The 21143-nt window shown below is 42.8% G+C and overlaps 4 protein-coding genes across 4 annotated transcripts; 2 read left to right on the top strand and 2 right to left on the bottom strand.

Annotated features, from left to right (window-relative positions):
- Positions 1-1424: 1424 nt before the first annotated feature.
- On the top strand, positions 1425-6784 carry cpt2 (carnitine palmitoyltransferase 2). Its single transcript, XM_086145503.1, has 5 exons — positions 1425-1928; positions 2592-2672; positions 3402-3508; positions 3701-5008; positions 5401-6784. Exons 1-5 carry the CDS (start codon positions 1756-1758, stop codon positions 5727-5729), a joined length of 1998 nt encoding a protein of 665 aa, XP_086001629.1. The 5' UTR covers positions 1425-1755; the 3' UTR covers positions 5730-6784.
- An 18-nt stretch (positions 6785-6802) lies between these two features.
- Positions 6803-9331, bottom strand: magoh (mago homolog, exon junction complex subunit). Its single transcript, XM_086145541.1, has 5 exons — positions 9158-9331; positions 8775-8833; positions 7777-7887; positions 7119-7201; positions 6803-7040 (listed from the first exon to the last, which is right to left on the bottom strand). Exons 1-5 carry the CDS (start codon positions 9246-9248, stop codon positions 6941-6943), a joined length of 444 nt encoding a protein of 147 aa, XP_086001667.1. The 5' UTR covers positions 9249-9331; the 3' UTR covers positions 6803-6940.
- A 1796-nt stretch (positions 9332-11127) lies between these two features.
- aatf (apoptosis antagonizing transcription factor) lies at positions 11128-14170 on the top strand. The gene has a single exon (XM_086145480.1). The coding sequence runs from the start codon at positions 11184-11186 to the stop codon at positions 12819-12821; it is 1638 nt and encodes a 545-aa protein (XP_086001606.1). The 5' UTR covers positions 11128-11183; the 3' UTR covers positions 12822-14170.
- Positions 11188-20766, bottom strand: uck2a (uridine-cytidine kinase 2a). Its single transcript, XM_086145495.1, has 7 exons — positions 20639-20766; positions 17640-17799; positions 17471-17567; positions 16714-16856; positions 15751-15848; positions 15619-15667; positions 11188-14477 (listed from the first exon to the last, which is right to left on the bottom strand). The coding sequence occupies exons 1-7, from the start codon at positions 20741-20743 to the stop codon at positions 14341-14343; spliced, it is 789 nt and encodes a 262-aa protein (XP_086001621.1). The 5' UTR covers positions 20744-20766; the 3' UTR covers positions 11188-14340.
- Positions 20767-21143: the final 377 nt, after the last annotated feature.

Here is a 21143-nt window from a genome sequence, read left to right as displayed (position 1 = left end):
GATCGGTTGTTACTGGATTTCCATCATGGTTTCTGAGCTCGAACCTGCAGCCTAGAACACAGGGAGCGCAGGAAACACCGCCCACCAGTGGCAGCATTGAGAAATACCTGTTTTTCATGATGACTGACGCAGTCTATTTGTAAATGCATTTTAAGTACATGCACTGAGTTTCCAAAGGTGTCCATTCGGCAGGTACACATATTAGGTAAATATGTGTACAGTACTTACAAATATGTTAATAAGTGTATGATAATTGATTGTAAACATATACCGTCACTTATCTTGTAAAAAAGACTAATATGTTTACATGTAACATCCATTATTCCACGTGTGCATGAATGTAAGTAAACAGAATTAAATTAAACCTGAGACAGGAGGAGGGTTGAATGTGCAGGATGCTACTTTACACCTACAGTTTTTAAAGTGTGAATTTTCCCAAGTGCTCAGTGCCTAGGTACTCATATTCTTTATTTACTTTAGTTAATGTAGAAATGCTGCTGTCTAAACCTACTCAGCTACCAGTATAAGTTCTGCCATGTAAAAAGAGAGTAGCATAGAACAAGATTATAATGATAATTATGGGCCTTTATTAAGACTGGAGGACGGCATTATGTCACCATACAGTATTATAGAGCTCAATAATGCACATGTACACGAGAGCCTTTTAATGTTGTAGCTTATTAAGGTGTAGCAATTTTACTCTCAGACTGCTTATTGTACATGTGTATTATGTGTTAAATGTTCTTATACAGACAAATATAACGTACATATGAACAACTTCCCCATCACCTAGACCAGGGGTCAGCAACCTTTACCATTCAAAGAGTCTGTTGAACCAGTTTCTCCACAGTAAAGAAAACACCAGGAGCCACACAACCCCTTTGAAATTTAAAATGAATGAACACGGCGTATAACGTTATTTACTTATTTATTTTGCCTTTATGCTATTTATAAACAAAATATGTGTTGCATTTTTTTAAATCAATGAACAATTGCAGAGAAAGCGAAATTACATTTCTGCATGCAACAAAACAGTTTGTGCTTTGGAAAAAACGACGTTGGGTTCAGGGTTACATTTAAGCAAAATACTCAATATCTATTCCTTCTTGTATTTATGAATAAAAGCCAAAAATGTCTTCCTCCCTCTGTGTACTGTCACAAGTTTGTCCGGTTTGGGGAGGTTTCCAATAAAACGCCATTTGTGATTATGCATTTTAAACATGATCAAACTAAAATAAACTACATTTTCATAAAATACTCGTTAATTACTTTAAAAAAGCCACAGGGAGCCCTGGGTTGCCGACCCATTACCTCGACAACGTATTTAATAATAAGTGTTGCGCTTTCATTCATACAGTGTGTTGTCTTCCGGAAAGTTGCGAATAAAGATAGAATATCGAAAAAACTACAACTATTTGGTCACGTGATCCCTGGTTTCACTTCCTGTCATCGACAACTGTTGTATTATATATTTGTATCAAATATTATCTCGGGAGGGACATCGTGCAACAAGCCAGGCATAGTTTTAGTTTTAATTAAAGGACAAACACGGGATATTAATTGCTCATTTAAATCAAAAACAAAACGTGACAACCGACGGCCGGTTTATCTCCTAGCGGTTGCTAGTGTTAGCTTAGCTCTCCTTCTCTCTGCCTCAGCTTGCTAGCAGGGGGTCTTCTTCTCTTCCACTGTTTTTGTCCCCGCCGTAGACAAATTCTCGACGGGTTTCCCTTCGGTTTTTATTTACTTTTTTCGATGGCGACACTACTGTCGACGCGACGTGTGGCTTCCCTGAGACCCATGGGTCTCCTTCACGTCCGAGCCGCACCGGGGAGCACCCAGCGCCCCTACAGCGGAAAAGAGCCTCCGCCAGAATTCCTGCACCGGAGCGTCGTACCGTCGATGCACTACCAAAAGAGTTTACCCAGGTAAGACAATGAATTAAATAAAAAAAAGGTGAAAACTTTATCCAGGTGACAAACTATTATAGAGTTCTTCCGGGTAAGACACGACATGTGTTGGTTTTTCCATTCGACAGGCTGTGTTGTTGTCACATGTATTAAATACTCTTTTCAGTACTAACATGCGATTGGTTTAATACTAATGTAAAGTACTTTGTTGGTGTTCGAGGTACATGCAAAGTGTTTTCCGTTGGCAGAAAGAAATGGGGTGATCCATTAAGCGGTCAACACGGATGTAGGTTAAAGTGCACCGGCTTGGGGGGGATGTTTACGTTATGTGGCCACTAGGGGGCGCTCTTCGACCCTGCTTATGTCCAATTATTGCCCTCAATGTCAATTATTGCCCTCAATGACATCTGTCAGCATGTAGTCCCGTTATTATCATTACCATCATTATTTTTAAAATACACCAATCACTGTTATTATAATCTCATTACAACTGTTTGATGCACATTAAACTCTGCTATCTTCTCCTTTCCTGCTCGTGGAAGAAATGTTAGTTCTTTGTAAATAATGTTCTGAAGAGATTGGTCTCGACCTGCTCTATAAAAAGTGCCTTGCGATAACTTTTGTTGTGATATGGCAAGATATAAATAAGAGAGAATTGAGTTCGTTTTTCTGCACGTCCAGGCTCCCTATTCCCAAGCTGGAGGACACCATCAGGAGGTACTTAGCTGCCCAGAGGCCGCTGCTGGATGATGACCAGTACAGGTGGGGAGGAAAGACACATATCTATCTTAAAAACAGTGTTTAGCCAAGATCTTGCAAGTTGTTTTTTTGTTATAATGATAGATTTAATCGATTTTTTTTTTTTTTGTTAAAACCCTTTTCCCTGGAAATGCCTTACACTTGTTTTCCAAATCATGATGAAGGGAGACAATTGGAAAACCTTGGTCAAATCAGCAAAACTTGCATTCTCTGTAGAGATGATGAACACCATGAAAGTATTTGAGAAATTTATGACAGCTAAAACAAGGAATTCACTTAAAATTAGCAATAAATCACAGCTAAAACAACATTAAATAAAGTGCCTAACACCACCAGTGAATGACTTAAAAAGTATGAAACAAACCTCCAAAAAACAAATAGAATAAGTCAAATACATTTTTAGTTACCTGAAAATCAGAGAATAAGACAGTGAAACTGAGTGAAGAACTTCTTTTTGAGAGTTCAAATAAATTATAAAGATATTGTCGGACTGGAGATGCTGTGTCTATTTCTGAGTTTTAAATGTTCATAAAACTGCATTGATTTTGCCTGAAAGTATTTGCATGAAAAACATTTTCTTCAAAACAGATGTTGTATAAATGATACAGGGGAAATGTATCCTGAATATTGTGGTTCTGATGTATTTCCAAGGTTAAAGTTTATTTTTCAACAACTATTTTGATGCTTTGCGTGATCTGGAGATCCTAACGGTATACGTTTACGTGCCCTCAGAAATACGGCCAAGCTGGCGGAAGATTTCGAAAGTGGTGCCGGGAAACCACTGCAGGAGGAGCTGGTGGCCCTGGATAAAAACAACAAGCACACCAGCTACATCTCAGGTGCAAGTGACTCTGGTCAAAGTGTGCATGTCTGATCCACCAAGTATTAATAGATCATAAATAAATGGATCATAATTTCATATAAGAAAAATGAATATACAACAAAGATGGATACACAATAATTGCTGCTGAGATCTATTTAAATGCCCCTGGATACTGATAGATATGGCGGCTGTGCTTCTGCTCTTCCAGGGCCATGGTTCGACATGTATCTTTCCGCCCGTGACTCCGTGGTGCTGAACTTCAACCCCTTCATGTCCTTCAACCCCGACCCACGGGCGGAGTACAACAACCAGCTGGTGCGGGCGACCAACATGGTGTGTTCGGCGGTGCGCTTCATGAAGACGCTGCGCGCTGGCCTGCTGGAGCCGGAGGTTTTCCACCTCAACCCGGCAAAGAGCGACACAGACTCTTTCAAGCGCCTGATCCGCTGGGTGCCGCCCTCGCTGTCATGGTACGGCGCCTACATGGTGAACGCCTACCCCCTGGACATGTCACAATACTTCCGGCTCTTCAACTCCACCCGTGTCCCGCGGCCAGGTCGGGATGAGCTGCTCACGGACCAGAAAGGGCGGCACCTACTGGTGATGCGGAGAGGACATATGTATGTGTTTGATATCGTCGATAGGGACGGGAACCTGGTGGCGCCGGCTGAGATCCAGGCCAGTTTGAGCCACATCTTGTCGGATGAGACGCCGGCAGCCTCTTTCCCCCTCGGTGTGCTGACCAGCGAGAACCGGGATGTGTGGGCACGGCTTAGGGACAAGTTGGTGGCTGCAGGAAATGCTGAGGATTTGCGGTTGGTTGATAGCGCTATTTTCTGCCTGTGCCTGGATGACGAGGTCATGAAGGACCCGATCCACATTTCCCACAACATGCTGCACGGGGACGGCTGCAACCGCTGGTACGATAAGTCCTTCAGCATCATAATTGCTAAAGATGGACAAGCAGCCATCAATTTCGAGCACTCGTGGGGCGATGGCGTGGCCGTGCTCCGTTTCCAGAATGAGATCTTCAAAGACACAACGGAGAAGCCGCTGGTCCACCCGGATTCTCCAGCCGCTGCCGCCTTCGACTCGGCCTCTGCTGTGCGCAGACTGCAGTTCAAGCTGGATGGCGAGCTGGAGAATGGCATCCAAAAGGCCAAGGAGAACTTTGACTCTGCTGTATCCAGGCTCACAATCGACGCCATGCAGTTCACCAAAGGCGGGAAGGAGCAGCTGAAGAAGAGCAAGCTGAGTCCAGACGCCGTGGCCCAGTTGGCTTTCCAGATGGGCTTCCTGAGGCAGTATGACGAGACGGTCGCCACTTACGAGTCCTGCAGCACGGCGGCATTCAGGCACGGACGCACGGAGACCATCCGCCCGGCCACCGTGCACACCAAGCGCTGCACGCATGCCTTTCTCTGTCAGCCGGGGAAGCACAGTGTGGATGAGTTGCGGGGTTTGCTGAACGAGTGCTCCAAATATCACGGGCAGCTTACCAAAGAAGCAGCGATGGGTGTGTGTCATGTAACGATGACCGGAAATTATGAATTTACTGTTTACACTCAGAAATCAACATCAGATTGGGGGGAGAAAAAAAAAGAAAAAAGTGAAAAACCAGCTGAGCTGACTCAAGAGTCAGAACTTGCAGCAATAATTCAAGTGAGGAATGACCTTAAAATCAATTAATGATTGATATTGAAAACTGCAATTAATATAATTATTCTCTATGGAAGGATTTTGAATTCAGAAGATGCTGATTTTTAGCATTTTATGCTTATTTGAAAAGGAGACTAAATTAGCACTGTATTAGCAATCAGCCATTATGCTAAAACTGCTTCGAATCTTAAAAAATGGTTTTAGGCTCCTGTTGAGCTGCCACGCTAACCATTTCCTGTCTTTGACCAGGTCAAGGGTTCGACCGCCACCTCTTCGCCCTGCGGTACCTCGCCAATTCCAAGGGTGAGCAGCTGCATGGCCTGTACTCTGACCCCGCCTATGCCGCCATCAACCACAACATCCTCTCCACCAGCACCCTCACCAGCCCCGCCGTGAGCCTCGGCGGCTTCGCCCCCGTGGTGCCCGACGGCTTCGGCGTGGGCTATGGCGTCCACGACGACTGGATAGGGTGCAATGTTAGCAGCTACCCGGCACGGGACGTGCACGAGTTCCTTCGTTGCGTACACAAGTCTCTGGAGGACATCTTTACTGTCCTGGAGGGAAAAGCGCTTGGCTAAAGGGCTAAACTGGCATCTACCATGAAGAGCGTTCCTGAGCAGATGTCAGATATTTATTTCCTGCAATGACAGCATCCTCTAGGAGATGCAGGATAAGGATCATGCTAAGAAAAATTAATATAATAAATGGTGAATCATCTTTATAATAAGAAGATCATAGGGCACGTTCAAGAAAAAAAGTTATGGGTTAAAAACCAAAAATCACTGGCTCTAGACTCGGGGTTGAGCGCCACCTGGTGGAAGGATGGGTACAGCTTTGTTTCGGCACCGTTAGACAACCGATTTATGCTCCATGAGTGAAATCAACAAATTCAAGATCTGATTTCACCTCTGGATGTAGGTCTGCTGGCAAGACTGACACTGAGCCTTACTGTAGCTGAAGCACTCACTGTACCCCCAAGGGGATAAATCTGGAAGTGCATGCAAACCACATGAGGTCGTTTCAAATTTTCTTGGAAATTTCAAGCAAGTTAAAATGGTTTAAGTTGAAATCTAGATGTCAGACAAATGATTTTGTCTTACAATTACACAGGTCCAACAAGTAAGTTATTGAAAACACTCCTGTGGCTAAACTAAGATCTCAAGACTGCCCACTTCTCTCAGGGAATATGGGTTAGAAGATGTTTACCCAGAACACTAGATCTGCCAGAATATTGGATTTTTTCTGTCATAAAAAATAAGTATTTTTGTGGTTCCTGAGATTCACCATTTGAATGTATTCTTGTGTTAAAAATTGTCAGGAGTGTCTAATTGACTCGATGTCAATCCCCTTCTTCTGTGTGTGGAAAGATGGGACTCAACCTGAAAGGTTTGGGAGCCAGTGATCTGCAATCCTGTCTTTCAAACAACTAGCTTTCGCTCTTCTCTGAAACAAACAGGCATCATGATCTTCAGATACTGACGTATTTGCTGCCTTTTTAATGTGCCTTTTCATACCATTTTATTTTATTAGCAGATGTTTAACTGAGGCTCACAGCCTTGCTGAAGTGGATGAATGTGTTCACGGTTCGGATCCTTCATTTCATAGATGGAAATAAACTGAAGTCATCCTTCCATTCAGTACATACGGAGTCTTTTTCACAGGTTTCTCAATTTTTATTTTAAATTTAAAAAACAACTTGACCCAAAGCAAATGTACAAATGCGGTAGAAGAACAAGGAAAAAAAAAAAAAAAAAGAGCTAAAGCACTTCAATCGGCCATCATCCGCCTGTTAGATGGGCTTAATCTTGAAGTGAAGACCAATGAGACTGAAGACGAGACACTTGAGATCCTGCACCAGGTAATAGAACACGCGAAGACCCTCCGGATCCCTGAAACACAGGAGGCTGACTGTTATCATCTCGGAGCAGAGAGCTCTTCGCCCCCCTGCGCCGCACCGACAAACTCACTTTGACTGGTTGACGTCGATCAAAGAGCCGATTTTGGAGGTCGTGAATGAAATGTGCTCGTCTCCAATGACAATCTCCAACTCCTGGTGAAACAACAAAAGAAATTAATATCCAGAGATTAGTTGAAGGCAACTGGAGTAAAGTGACATATTTCAGTGTCTGCAGATAACCATTGCCCTTTTGTGTGTAATGTATCCAATCGGTCCTTTTCTCAAGGTTGTTTAAGATAGTGATACTGTGTTAAATGTATGTCATGACATCTATCTCATGACACCCAATGCAAAGTTTTGGTTTCGATAGGGACCACAGCTGACACATCCCACAAATGTCCTGATACTAACCTGTGACATTTTCAATCTCCTAACTAATTATAACTGGCTCTTTTACAGTTCAGAACTGGATTTCGTGCTGATGCAACCATTTTCAACTAGATATGTATAGTCTCTCTGACGTGAAACTGGCATCAATGGAAGAGCGACCATTATCATAAGCTGAGAGGCCAGCCTAACAGTCATCAATATGGCTACTTTTGCCACCCATATAGTGCTATAAGTAGCCCCTCAGAGAGATGGCTGCATGTTCCAGGCCCAGGATAACAGAGGAAAACACAGGTGACAGGCTCGCAGGTTGGTGTTACTGAATGAAGTTAGCAACTGACCTGTCTGCCGACTCTGTCGGGAGGAGGCCACAGCGCGTCGTCCTCCTTGGTGATCTCACTGTCGTCAATGATTCTCTTCAGCTCCTCCATCACACTCTTATGTACATACGCCTGTTAGTTAACAAGACATGTTTAAAAAAACAACCCATGGATGTTACAAACAGCACCTTCATTCACTTCAATTGAAATCTCTAAACATTTAAAGAGTAAACAGGTAGGTGCAAAAAGGGAACAAAAACATCCTGATGTCCAAGGGCTCTTTAAATCTACATATAACCGTAAATCTGAAATAAATAAATAAATAAATAAATATCTAACAATCTTCATACTCAATTAGTGTCTCCTCAAGAAATACCTTTTACATGTAACCTTTTCTTAAAGTGTTTTCCTGACCCTGAGATAATCCAACACATTTTCTTTCAAGTTTATTTTACTTAAGTTTTAGGAATAAGGTAAATTCATGAGTCTGTTACCTTACTCTTAAAATACAGTGCAACCCTATCTAAATGACATAATGATAACACCAACTTAAGTAGTATTACAGTTTCCATTACCTAATCCTTGATCCACATGACCTGTGAATATATTCAAGAGAGACATTCTCATTTTTTTTAAACATTTTAAGCTACCTACAAACTGTTCAAGCTGTTTCCAGTAATTGAACTACTGTTTTTTTCCGCTACAGTAACTGTGCAATACTGTTGTGTGCGACATCCTGCACCTATCTGAGGATTCTTGTGTACATATCTGAGATTTTTTTAATGTATTTTATATTGCACATAATTTGGACTTGTATACTACTTATTGCGCTGTCCAATGAAGAGTAAAGGCACCAAATATATGCTCATAGTGTGGACTGAACGACGATAAAGAGACTGCTGCACTCAGTTAATAAGACATTTAATAACGGAAGTTCATAACAGAGCCCGGATGATCACACCACCAATACTAGTCACACTATAGAACTGAATTATTGGACTATATCGATCACAACTTACCTCTTTTCGGATCATAACATCATTCTTGTAGTTGCTGTTGTTTGCATATCGAAGTTTACCTGCAAAGTTACAGACAATGTTAACATTGGAACTTTGACTCGGTGCTTGTTACACCTAAGAGGTACCCCGTAGGCCACATGGCGCGGAAACATGAATTCACTCATTTATTCACACCAGTATATTAATTTCGGTAAATAATCATGGAAGAGGTTTCCGTGTGGATGTTATGGAATAAACTGATTATACGACAGGTTAAACAGACAACTTAGCGTTAGCACCTTCTTTTAATTCCGTCGCGGCCTAGCTAGTACCGGCTAATGAGCTAACTGGCTAGCTAGCTAGATTTAATTTACTCAGACTAAAACAAGACAATCGGAATTTACCGTCTGGTCTGAATTCAAATTCCAGGAATTCGTGCCCAAACTTCCCCTTGTGCCCGACGTAATATCTCAAGTAGAAGTCACTTGTTGACATTTTCCCACCGCGGTATGTAGCCTTTCCGTTGAAATCCGCAGAGAGAACCAAGCCTAGCTAACAGTGGAGGCAACCCTGGTCGAATCGTCTGTACGGAGCATGCGCAATGGGTCGCAAGCCTAGGGCTTTCCTATTTTAGCCCTGGTGGTTGTCTATCAGGCAAAAAAGCTGTTTCCATCAAATGGAAACTTGCGATAGCATAATACATATAATTGCTACTTTTACATTGATGATAATAATGTTTTTTGAATGTGCTTAGCCAGCATTTCCTGCGTAAATTGCCAAGGAATTTATCTTGCGTCAAAGACAAAACATTTTTTCCTTTCAGCTGCTCCCTTCAGGGGTCGCCACAGTGAATCAACCTTTTCCATCTAACCCGATTCTCTGGATCCTCCTCTCTCACACCAACTACCTTCATATCCTCTCTCACTACGTCCATAAATCTTCTTTTTGGTCTTCCTTGAGACCTCTTGTCTGGCAACTCCAATTCCAGCATCCGTTTACCAATATAAGATAAGGTAGATATGATATACTTTATTGATCTCCATTGGGGAAATTCTTTTTTCACAGGAGCGCAACAACAGTACCAATACATACTGTATGGGTATAAGTATAAATAGAGAGACCATAAAAATATATAAAAAGTCATCCACAAATAAATAGACAGCAAAGAGAACAACAGCAAGGATAAGAATAGGCAACAGAATGGAATAAAAAAAAACAAACAAGACAGCTAGGGTGAGAATAGACAGCCAAAACGATAACAATATGTTCACTATCACTAACCATCTCAGTCTGGCTTCTCTGGCCGTCTCTCCAAAACATCTAACATCTCTAATAGTCTTCTATCACATAGTACCCCTGACACTTTTCTCCACCCATTCCAACCTGCTTGAACCTGTTTCTTTACCTATCTCCACACATTCCATCGCTCTGGACTGTTGATCCTAAGTACTTGAAATCCTCCAACTTCTTGATCTCCACCCCCTGCAGCCTCACCGTTCCACCCGAGTTCCCCTCATTCACACACATATATTCTGTCTTGCCGCGACTAACTTTCATTCCTCTCATCTTCAGCGCATACCTCCACTTCTCTTGAGTTTCCTCAAGCTGTTCTCTGCTTCAGATCACAATGTTGTCTGCAAACATCATGGTCCATGGAGATTCCTATCTAACCTCAGAGCTGATCCCCGAAGAAGTCCCACCTCCACCTTGACCTTCTCTATTCCAACATCTTTTCCTTGATGCCACTGCCTCCAAACCATGCGGCATTGCTACTTTGACCACTATCTTGTACACCTTGCCCTTTACTTTGGCCGATACTCTTTTATCACGCATTCAACCCCGGCCCTCTTCTTCGAATCTGCTTGAACGCGTTTCTACATCTTTTTTAAAATTTCTTTATTAAAGGTTTGTGAGAAATGTTTAATGCTAGACAAAAAAGAAAGTCAAAGAAAATAATTAGATAAATAGATAGCTAAATAACATAAACTAAAAAAATAAATAAGTTAAATAAAAAAAATAAAAAAAATTGCAAGGGGGATATAACATATATTTAACTTGGTGGTTCACAAGAAATCTCAGACATCAAACTGTATATTTTTTGTTTTTTTGATTTTTCCATAAGTTTTAAGGATTTTTTTCAAAATTCAAAATCGTTTATAACAAATGTAAAATTGGGAACACTTTCGCATTCTGTTTTTGTGAATGAAGAACTTGGCCAGGCCTAAAATAACATTGACACATAGTTCATCTCTTTTGTTGCTTAAAGATAAACCAAATGTACCGTCATCCCGTTTCTACATCTCCTTCAAGACACAAGTTCGGGCAGAATATGTCCTTGTGACTCGTCGCATTTTAATGACGTCATCACCAAGAAGCCGCCGAGGTCCGCACGCGCGTCCGTGTCTCCTTCCGTGTTGCTAAAGTTTCCACATGGCGAGCTCGATTTCTCAGCAGCTGGAAGAGCTCCTCAACCCTTTGCCGAAATTCGCCGACCCGGAAGACGACGACGAGGAGGCGACCAGAGCCAAAGTCGCCGAAAAATTCGCCGAAGATGAGGAGAATGAGGACGAGCTCGGCCTCAGCGCCCTGCGGCGGCGGAACACGGAGCTGCTCCCGGAGACCGACCGCCGGTACAAGGGGAAGGCGGTCTCCCGGCAACAACTGCTGAAGGACAGCGACGGGTCCGATGATGATGATGATGATGATGATGATTATGATGATGATGATGAAGAGGAGGAGGAGGGTGAAGAGAAATATAGCAGTATCGCGGAGTTAGAAGAAGACGAGGAGGTTGTCTCTTCTGATGAAGATGTCTTAGGCGCACCAGAGTCATCCTCCGTTGTCCAGTTTCCGAAGAAAGTCAACTATAACAAACTGACCGAAGGCATGGACGATCTTGGAGTGAGTGATGAAGAGGACGATGAAGATGATGGCAGCGGTAAGGATGAGGAAGAGGGAGACAGTGACATGGATGAGAGCCCAGATGAGGAGATGGGGGACAGCGTCGGCGACGACGACACCGTCGCCGTCTCCACGTTTTCCCAGGAAAAGGTGGATGAGGAGGTGCAGAAGGGCCAGGCAGTGAAGAACCAGCTGGCCCTGTGGGATCAGCTGCTCGAGGCCCGCATCAAGATCCAGAAGGCCCTGGTGACAGCCAACCAGCTGCCACAGCCACAGACCCTCCCAGAATTCAAGACTCGAGGTGGAGCCGATATGGCGGCAGCGCTGAAGAAGTCCCATAAGGCCCTGAAGGCTCTGCAGAGATCCCTGCTGGAGCTGCACGATCAGCTGCTGCTTCGGGACGCCACCACAAGGAGCGTGGTCGAGGGCAAAGAGGGGGATGAAGAGGGAGCTGCGCAGGAACATGGGCGGCCCAAGAGAAAACTGGATATGGCAGAATACCCAGATTTGGCAGCCAAGCGTTTCGCCGCCTTCCAGCCGTATCGGGACGCTACACTGCAGAAATGGCATGACAAGACGCGGCTGAACACGGGCCGCGGCAGCCAGGGCTTTGGCGCGTTCGACAGGAACATTTTGACTCAGCTACAGCAGGTGCTGTCGGACCAGGACAGGCTTGTGCGACGAACACAGACCCGCCGCTCCACATACAGAATCCTGGGAAAGAAAGAGGCGCCCGCCGTAACCTCTGACCCCGCCGAGGAGGCGGAACCACAACAGCTGAAAGCCAACCAGCACCTGAAAGACCTGGACGAGGACATCTTCGACGATGACGACTTCTACCACCAGCTGCTGCGGGAGCTGATCGAGCGCAAGACGTTGGCGGCGGACCCCAACGACCAGGTGGCCATGGGCCGCCAGTGGCTAGCCATCCAGAAGCTGCGCAGCAAGATCAAGAAAAAGGTGGACACCAGGGCCAGCAAGGGCCGCAAGGTCCGTTTTCATATCCACAGCAAGCTGGTGAACTTCATGGCCCCCGTGGACTGCAGCACCATGAGCGATGAGGCACGCAGTGAACTCTTCCGCGGCCTCTTTGGACAGAGCTCGCAGAGCGTCCCGCCCACCGGAGAGGTGGACGCCCAGGAGAACCCGTCCATGGAGGAACCATAGTTGTATTTATGATTCTTAACCTCTCTGTTCTACTCACAATGTGGCTGTGGGTGTTTGTTTTTTTTTTTTTAACCCTTTTTAACCCAACAATCTCAACAGCTCTGTTAAGTAAACAATGGTTTTTCTTCAGTAAAACTATCTTGCTTACAAAATCACTGGAAGTGGTGAGCTGTTTACTTTTTTTATCTAAACAAAAAAATCAGGAAAATGTGCAACAAGGAATGAGCTGGAATAAAAACAAGAGAAATTACCTGAATATCAACTGGAACTAGGGGGTATCATTCCATAGAGTCATGACGACGAGCCTTTATTTGATTAGATTATTTAATAAAATATATCGGGCACCTTTCAAGTTCGTCCAACAGATCATGATTTAAATGTTTAACTTTTATAGCTGTTTGTTTTAAATGAAAAAGGGACATCACAACAATTCAAATCGGCAAATACAAGAGTTTAATGCGACTTGTAACTAAAGAACATACCTGAGTGTTTCCCTATAAGAAGTGATTGCAAGGGGGGATGTCTTAACCACTCGGAATATTTACATTTCATATTTCTTTTCCAGAGCAAAGCATTATAAACAAAGGCGACGTGTCAAGAGTTAATCATTTATACGAAGGTTTCAAACGAGGTAAAACAAAAGTAAAAAAATAAGACTTTTCTAGTACTTAACAGAAATACCTGGGTTCTTTTTTTTTCCCTCGAAACCTTTAGAACATCAGTACTTGAAACAATAATTTCAATAAAAAATAAATTCTGAAGAGTCTAGGCGCGAATCTTTGGTGATGTCTCCTGACACCACCCCCTTCGCGCAAAAAAGTTCAGGTTGATGAGTTTTTATACTCGTTTCTGGCATCGACAAGCGTATTTTGGTTGGTCTTGCTGGAAAAGTGACGATATAATTATGCGAAGAATGAAACGTCAGAATCCTGCGTCAAAACACCTGAGAATTAGCAAAGTCTGAAAAATGTTTATGCGCCTTTTTTTTTTAAACTTGGGAGTGGCAGGAGCAAAAATGACGCATATTCCGCAATCGGCATCTCAAACACATACTCCTTCCAAAGTAACAGAACTGATTTACTAACACTTTAAGCAAAAATTAAAAAACAATTGATGACTTAAATATAATTGCATGAGTGTGAATGGGTCTTGATGTTGAGAAGGCACATAACAGTGCAAATAAATGGTTTGAAAAATCAACCGCCATCGAAGTGCTTAAAAGAAATCTTGTGTGTATAGTGAAAGAAAATACTCAAAGGTACAGAAACCTCCCAAGTTCTGTTGAGGTACAGCTGTGAAAAAGCTTTGTTTGGCAGTGAAAATAAAATAATGTCTTTGTAGCTCCGGACCCTCAGTGCCCAGACATCTGCTTTCGTCGCCAGGATGAAACTTCATGGGATCTGACTTGAGTGTAAAAAACAGTAGCTCTCTTCTTCCAAACCCTTACAGTCTGAATAAAAAAAAAAAATGAAAAAAAGAGAGAGAGAGAAAAAAAGGGACTTGTTTCTGAGGTGGCCGGTCAGTGCAGACGACTGCCGGACTGCACGCTCCGTGGCTCCTCCGCTGAACCGTTGACGCCCAGGCAGCCGTTGAGGCGTTTGGTCAGACCGGCGTTGAGGATGTCCTGGATGTGCTGGACGATGAGGTTGATGGCCACTGTGGAGGGGAGACAGGTGCCCACGGTGATGGAACCATGTTACTGCGCAGTAGAGACTTAATTTCACCTAAATATTTTGTGTATGAAAAGTAGAAAAGTATGTGTTTCTAAATCTAGTCTCCACCGTCTGGGGCATAACCTGAGATAAGGGCTTTATTAATGAAACCTAAACCTAATGCTGTAATTTCCAGACTTTTTTTTCCAGACACACTTCGAACACTGCACCTTATACAACGATGCGGCTAATTTATGAGGTTTTTTGGGGCTAACAAGCTGCCAAAACATTTAGCCTCGTCACATCGAACCAATGAAATTATTGGGAAATTCTGAGGCTGCCCAATTTTAACACAGAGGAAGACAACTGATGGTGTTTAGTGCGCAGGAGGAAGACGAAGATAGCAATCAGCTAGAGTAGGACAAAGCCAGTGCGGCTTATATTCAGGTGTCCTCAATAATCCAGAAATTATGGTAATTATAATAATATTACATGTTCCTTAAAAGAAGGAAAAATCAGCAACAAGAGCCATAACAAATTTTATAAAAAGAAATGTACTTTTTCTTCATCAAAACTGACAACAAATTGTTTTGTTCTGTTTCTTATTTATATGTATTTTTTGCACAGTCAAATGACTTCAATGTGTAAATCATAAGAAATCACACAAAAAAATGATCAAGATATTAAATTAAACGAAAACAGAACAACAAAAAAAAACCTTAGCGGCCAGTTAATTGAAATTTGATTTAGGGGGTCTTGTTAAAAAAAAAAAAGAAATTTAAGTCATCAAAATTAGAGAAATCATATTGAGTATGCCAGAAATATGACCCTGTTCTAATGCAATATATCATAAAAAATTATGAGAATATGAAGCTTTCACATTTCACAAATCAAATGTATAAAATCCAAATGGATAAAACAAGAAAACACTTCTCTTCTATAAATCATATTAAATTAAAAATCTAAATGGTTAAATATAAAAATGCTTTTGTTGTTCTTGGACCTCTTGAGTGTCATGAGTCTCTGGGACATTTTATTTTGACCCCAGGGGTGTTTGTGTCTGCGTGTCGACATGGAAACAGGCTTGTCCTTCATCACAAGGCCACGGAGTCTGTAGCTCGACTGATAAAAGCGCCGGCACTCACCCAGGTTATCGGCTCCTCTCGGAATGATCACATCCGCGTACTTCTTCGTCTGGACAGGAAAACAAAAACACAATCATTCAGATTGAACGTGGGAAGGTTCCATGTTGGACGTTTTGGGGGTGGGAGACGCACCGGCAGACAAAACTCCTCAAAGGCGGGCTTGACGAAGGTTATGTACTGGGCCAGGATGCTTTCCAAGTCGCGGCCACGCTCGCTGATGTCACGCAGAACTGTGTCAAGACATGCACGGGTTAGCCTTAAGTTGTTAGCTAAACTGGGATGTTTTTATTTACTTCGCCGATACTCTAAAGGAAACCTTTCGGCCGGATTTGTTCAAGAACCACTAATGCTAACCATGTTCAAAGGTTATGGATTATTTTTCTAATGTGTAAAATGACTAAAGTTATCACCGCTGTTTGTATAGTGCTAAGCTAATCCTATTGAGGAGATAGCATTTCATTTAATATATAATAATATTATACATCAGGATTCTGTTAGCAACAAAGCTAGTTCGCATCTTAATTTATTCCTTTTATTAAGCTAACTGTTTGTCTTTTGCCCAATAAACCAAAAGACTACCTTCATCTGGTTCAGACGTCAGAGTGCCTCCCGCCAAAAACATGTTTCCTCCCTCGGTGATGAGGTATACGTCACTAAGTCAAATCATTTTCAATGCTAACGTTGCCCCTTTTAACATTCCTTGTTTTCAGTGTGCTAATTTTAAACCGTGACTTGAACTTGTGGTTTGATTGCTGAGGGTCCACTCCAAACTAGAGAAATGAATCCGAAATAGTGAACGGGATGACTGTATTTTAAAAATAGTAACAGTTTCTCATGTGATGGTGTTTTTGTTTACAATTAGTAAACCAAACTACTAGTCAGTTATATTCATGCTAATGATGTCATTAGCAATTTAATGCTGCTGGTTACCTTGTACCTTGCGTCTACTGACCCCCATGTTTACCTTCATAGTGCACTAATGTGTTAGCTGTTGCTCCCCTAAAAGGCAGTAAATGCCCCCTGCCCCTAAAAAAAAAAATCATGTTCCTACAACCTCACATTTCAGTAATAATTCAAGCCAACACAGCACTTCACCTCTGCGTGACAGCCGTGTGTCGGCATCCGTATCCACAAACAGCTTCATCTGGAAAAGGTCGCGCACCTCTTGGGAGTAAAACATCAGGATGCCTTCAAACAGCACCACATCAGCGGGGTAGACGGTCACCGTCTCCTCCTTCCTGCCGCACAGGAACACAGATGAGGAGAACGCTAGTCATGTGATCACACCACTAGTTGACTTAAGTCACAGGAACATGCTACTATTGATTAGCTTTAGCTAACAAAACACCTCAGCTTATCCAGAAGGTGCTAGTGAACCCCCCAAGTATAAAAATGCAAGCAATGGTCAACCAGCCAACTCTCCCCTGTCTGGCTAGTTAGCTTAGCATAGTGAACAGTGGCATCAGTGACTTAGCTCTGGCAGATCCTGAATTCGAACTGTCTGCCAATCAAATAGAGACATCCAATCATTCACTAACTCATTAACATTTATGGAAAATTCAAAGACTTCAGCGAACATACTGACAAAGTTTTGGAACGTGAGAGGAAGACCGAAAACATGGAGAGAACCCAGGCAGGAATGGGGAAAACAAGGAGATGCTATGAGGAGAACCTCGAGTACATACCTGTACCTTAATTTTTCTCACTACTACTCCAGCAGAGGAGCTGAAAGAGAACTCTGATGTATATTCTAAACCCGCATATGTAGTTTTACCTTCGTAAGAACATGTGTAATTTTACATGGACATCAGGCCTGCTTCTATGGTCTGTGTTACTCATGGGGTTTGTTCACCTGGAATGTGTCACAAAGTCGTAGACGGGGATATGGACGGTCTTCCCCTCCTTGATGTCCAGCAGAGTCGCCACTATGAGGTCATTGTCAAAGGCATCTGGTTATAAACAGAGAGATGAATGAGTGAGAGGGTCCAGGAGGGGGACGGCGGCGGCTGGCGAGGACGCACCTGGGTGGTCGAAGTTGAAGTGGCCCTTGAGGGCCTTGTTCTTCTGTTCCTGGGTGAGGACCCGGTAGAAGCTGTCCTGGCTGAGGATGGCCACCTGCCGCTGGTGGTGGTCAATCTCATTCTGGCCCAGCAGCTCGATGATCTTGCTGCACACCGACGACTGGACAAAGGACACACACACACATAAAGTACAATGTACCTACTGATTTCTTAAGCCACACATACATTACACTGTGAATCTTACAAGGTCACTATTTACAAGACTACAACTAGATTATTTAAGCAACTTTTCCGACCATGCAATGTTTTCCGCGGGTATTTGCAGAGCCTGTGCTAGTTCAGTCCATTGCTTTTCCTTTTCCACTAGGTCCTGATATGTTGTCGAGTTGACACTGTATAAGATGGGCTGTTCTCCCCACAGCACCACCATCTGCTACTCTTTCTGGACGCTCCATACTGATTGGAACGTCCTTCGCCGTTCCCGTTCATCCATGCTGCCAACAAATACTGTCGCTGCCACCAAAACCGCTCTGGTGATTGTTTGTCTACCAGGTTTCCTTTTCCAAGTTTTGCTGAAGCTCATCTATTGTTTGTTGATTGTATTACGTCACCATAAAGAGTGAAAGACTTGAAATAATATCAAGCACGTTTGATTTTGTCGTAAGCCCAAGACCAGGAAGATACTGATCTAAGACTGCTCAGATTACCCCCTTATACTTATCGCCCAAGATGATGTAACTCCAGTAAGACTCCATTAAAACTCCTTTCAGTTTTTAGTCTACAACCATGAAAATCATTAGGCGTAAGACCAGCATAAGTCATCTGGTTTCAACACAACTTTGAAGTCATTTATCATTTCGTTAAAGCCCCAAAAACCTTGAAATTACTTTCAGTGAAAGGCTGACCTCATTAGCCAATAACCTTTCGCAGAACTATCTGTATCATTAGTTGAAAACGTCACTGATCGATATCCTCCATGTCTTCTGGATATCAGTGTTTGGTTTAAATGTGGACTGCTACATTGACATCTTGTGATTAATAATTTGAGCACTGGCAGGCATTGATATTGGTTTATTCTTATTCCTAAGTCCTCAGCCAAAGTTCCAAATGTGAGGTCCTGATGTCTTTGAGTGTTCAGTTGGTTTCAGCTGGATTGGCTGCATCTGAATAAGAGTTGCGTGAACAGAAATGTCAGACCGATGTCTCTTACTCTGTCCATCATCATCAGCGTCCTCAGTTTAGTAAATGAGGTGCCGTCCACTCATTACTCCTCCAAAAACAAAAACATCCTCCAAACAGGAGAGGGCAGTTGCCTTGCAGCATGCACGCAGCGGCAGGTGTTTCTGTGGAGGCTGTTAGTTGCTTCGTCTTCCTGCGATGACACCAGGAAACCAAAAACCACAAACTGTTTGCGGCTTTGCAGCTCCCGCTCAGAGCTAAGGAGTTTGGTGCTGGATGAACCCTCTATCTTCCCGGGGCATCTCTGTTTAGATTTAAAAACATTGAAACAGAGAACATTCGGCCATGTTCTGTTCCCACTCCTCTGATAAATGTTTTACGACTGAATTTTTATTAATCATGTAAGTTCCTTCAGACTTCAAAAAATGATTCTTGGTTGTCTTTTAAACTTTCTGGGTTATTTTAGCCGATTGACGCTAATTTCCTAAGAAATATCAGAATAAATGATAAACCTCCACCTCAAAAAAACAAAATGAAGCAGTAGAGTTTTAGCATGTTCAAGGTTACAGGACAAGAATGAATTCAATTTTTTTCAATTTAGAATTCAAGCATTTAATCTGTGTTTCCTTAAATGTCCATCTAACATACATGATCGGAGTTTGATTCACAACACTGACCAGCGCTAAAGTGTCAAGGATTTCTCGGTCTTTAGTTCATCAGCTGATCTGGTAACTGATCGATATTTTGCTCAGTCAGTTTGACTTCCAGATCAAACATCTGAATATTGAAAAGTTAAGATTTTTGGAGTAGACAGTCAACCACAAGTATTTTTCTAACCTTGAAGTGATTTCCAAACTTTCCTAACTTGGAACCCTGGAATTTAAGTTCTCACGCAGTTTGATCAGAGAACATTCTCGGGTGTTTCCAGGAAGAGATCAGGGGATCCACCTAAGGCACAACTAGTAAAAGAGTTTATTTAATTATTATGATTAAGTCAGAACAGGCATTATTATACTGTTTGAAAGTCTCAATTCTGATCACAACCCATGAGGAAATCTAGTCAAATTACACTTTGATTGAGAAAATGACCAGAGAAGTTTGTTCAATAATTCAATAATTGCCTGGAAACCAGACAAGAAAAAGGAGGAAATTAATTCGTAAAAGCTGCTATTCAAAAACTTGTATTTTAAATTATTCTTACATCTCCTAATTTTGCAGATAAAAAAGACTATTAGTTCTCCACTACAGATTTTCTTGAGAACCTCAATGACAGTTATTAATGGAAAATGGCAATCTAAAGTCTTTAAAGCGGAAATCTCGAGTTATTTTATTTCATTTGACCATGACACTTTCAGTCCAGTTTTTTAACAGTATTAACACAGTAAAACTACAAAAGGCCAACAAGCCTTTTTAAAAAATACAATATACAATATTTCTCATTATGATTTGTATTATTATTGTTGTCATTTCCGGTGTTTGCTCTCCAGGTGCTCAAAGCCACGAGACTGACAGCTGATGCTGATGACCTCACTTCCGGCCCCTGACCTGCGCTGGCAGAGAAATGACGACGGAGATGGAAAGGGCTTGGGTTTGGATTTCCATCGATCCGGTTTACAATCTCGCTTACCGGAACCGCTGCTATCGATCACAAGCCGAAACATGACCGGTTGTTTTCCGGTCGCGGGAACTCGGGAACTCGGGAACTCGGGAACGCCCCCCCCCCCAACCCCTCAACCCTCCAACCCTCCGGGGTCACAAAGGCGCGGGATGACCGGCGTACGGCGTTGAAATGTTACCGAGAAATTAACGGACGGGCCCACCTTTCCGCTGGCGGTCCCGCCGGCGACACCGATGAGAAAGGGCTGCCGGTCACCGCCGCCGCCGTCCGGCCGCTCACCTGGCTTTGTCTCGCTGTCGCCTGCCATGCTTCATCTACGGGACTATGCGGCTCGCGCGCACGCACGCGCTCGCACGCCGGGGGTGGGGGGGAGGGACAGCTTTAATTGACCTGGAAATCGGAGTTTCCTGATTGGTCAACGGGTGAGCCGTCGGAACCTGATTGGGTTACGGACATGAAAACAACTCCCGTTGTCCCCGTTTATTGATTTAAAGGGATAACGTGTTTTTCGTGTAATGCAAAAGTAGATGTTTACTTCTTTTAAAATGGGAACATCTACGTAAAAAAGTTAACAATTTTATACGAAAAAATCATGAATATAAAGAACTGAATTAAACGACAATCGTCATTATTTAGTTGTAGAAAAAAATAATTTAAGTCGGATTTCCTTCTTGTTCCTATTTGTTTTCTCTAAACGTACATCAGCT

Source organism: Fistularia commersonii, chromosome 1, assembly GCF_037954325.1.
Source record: "Fistularia commersonii isolate RoL2024-O1a breed Wild chromosome 1, RoL_Fcom_v1.0, whole genome shotgun sequence".
NCBI lineage: Eukaryota > Metazoa > Chordata > Actinopteri > Syngnathiformes > Fistulariidae > Fistularia > Fistularia commersonii.
The sequence above is the reverse complement of the archived record's forward strand: the minus strand, read 5'-3'. Positions and strand labels throughout refer to the sequence as shown.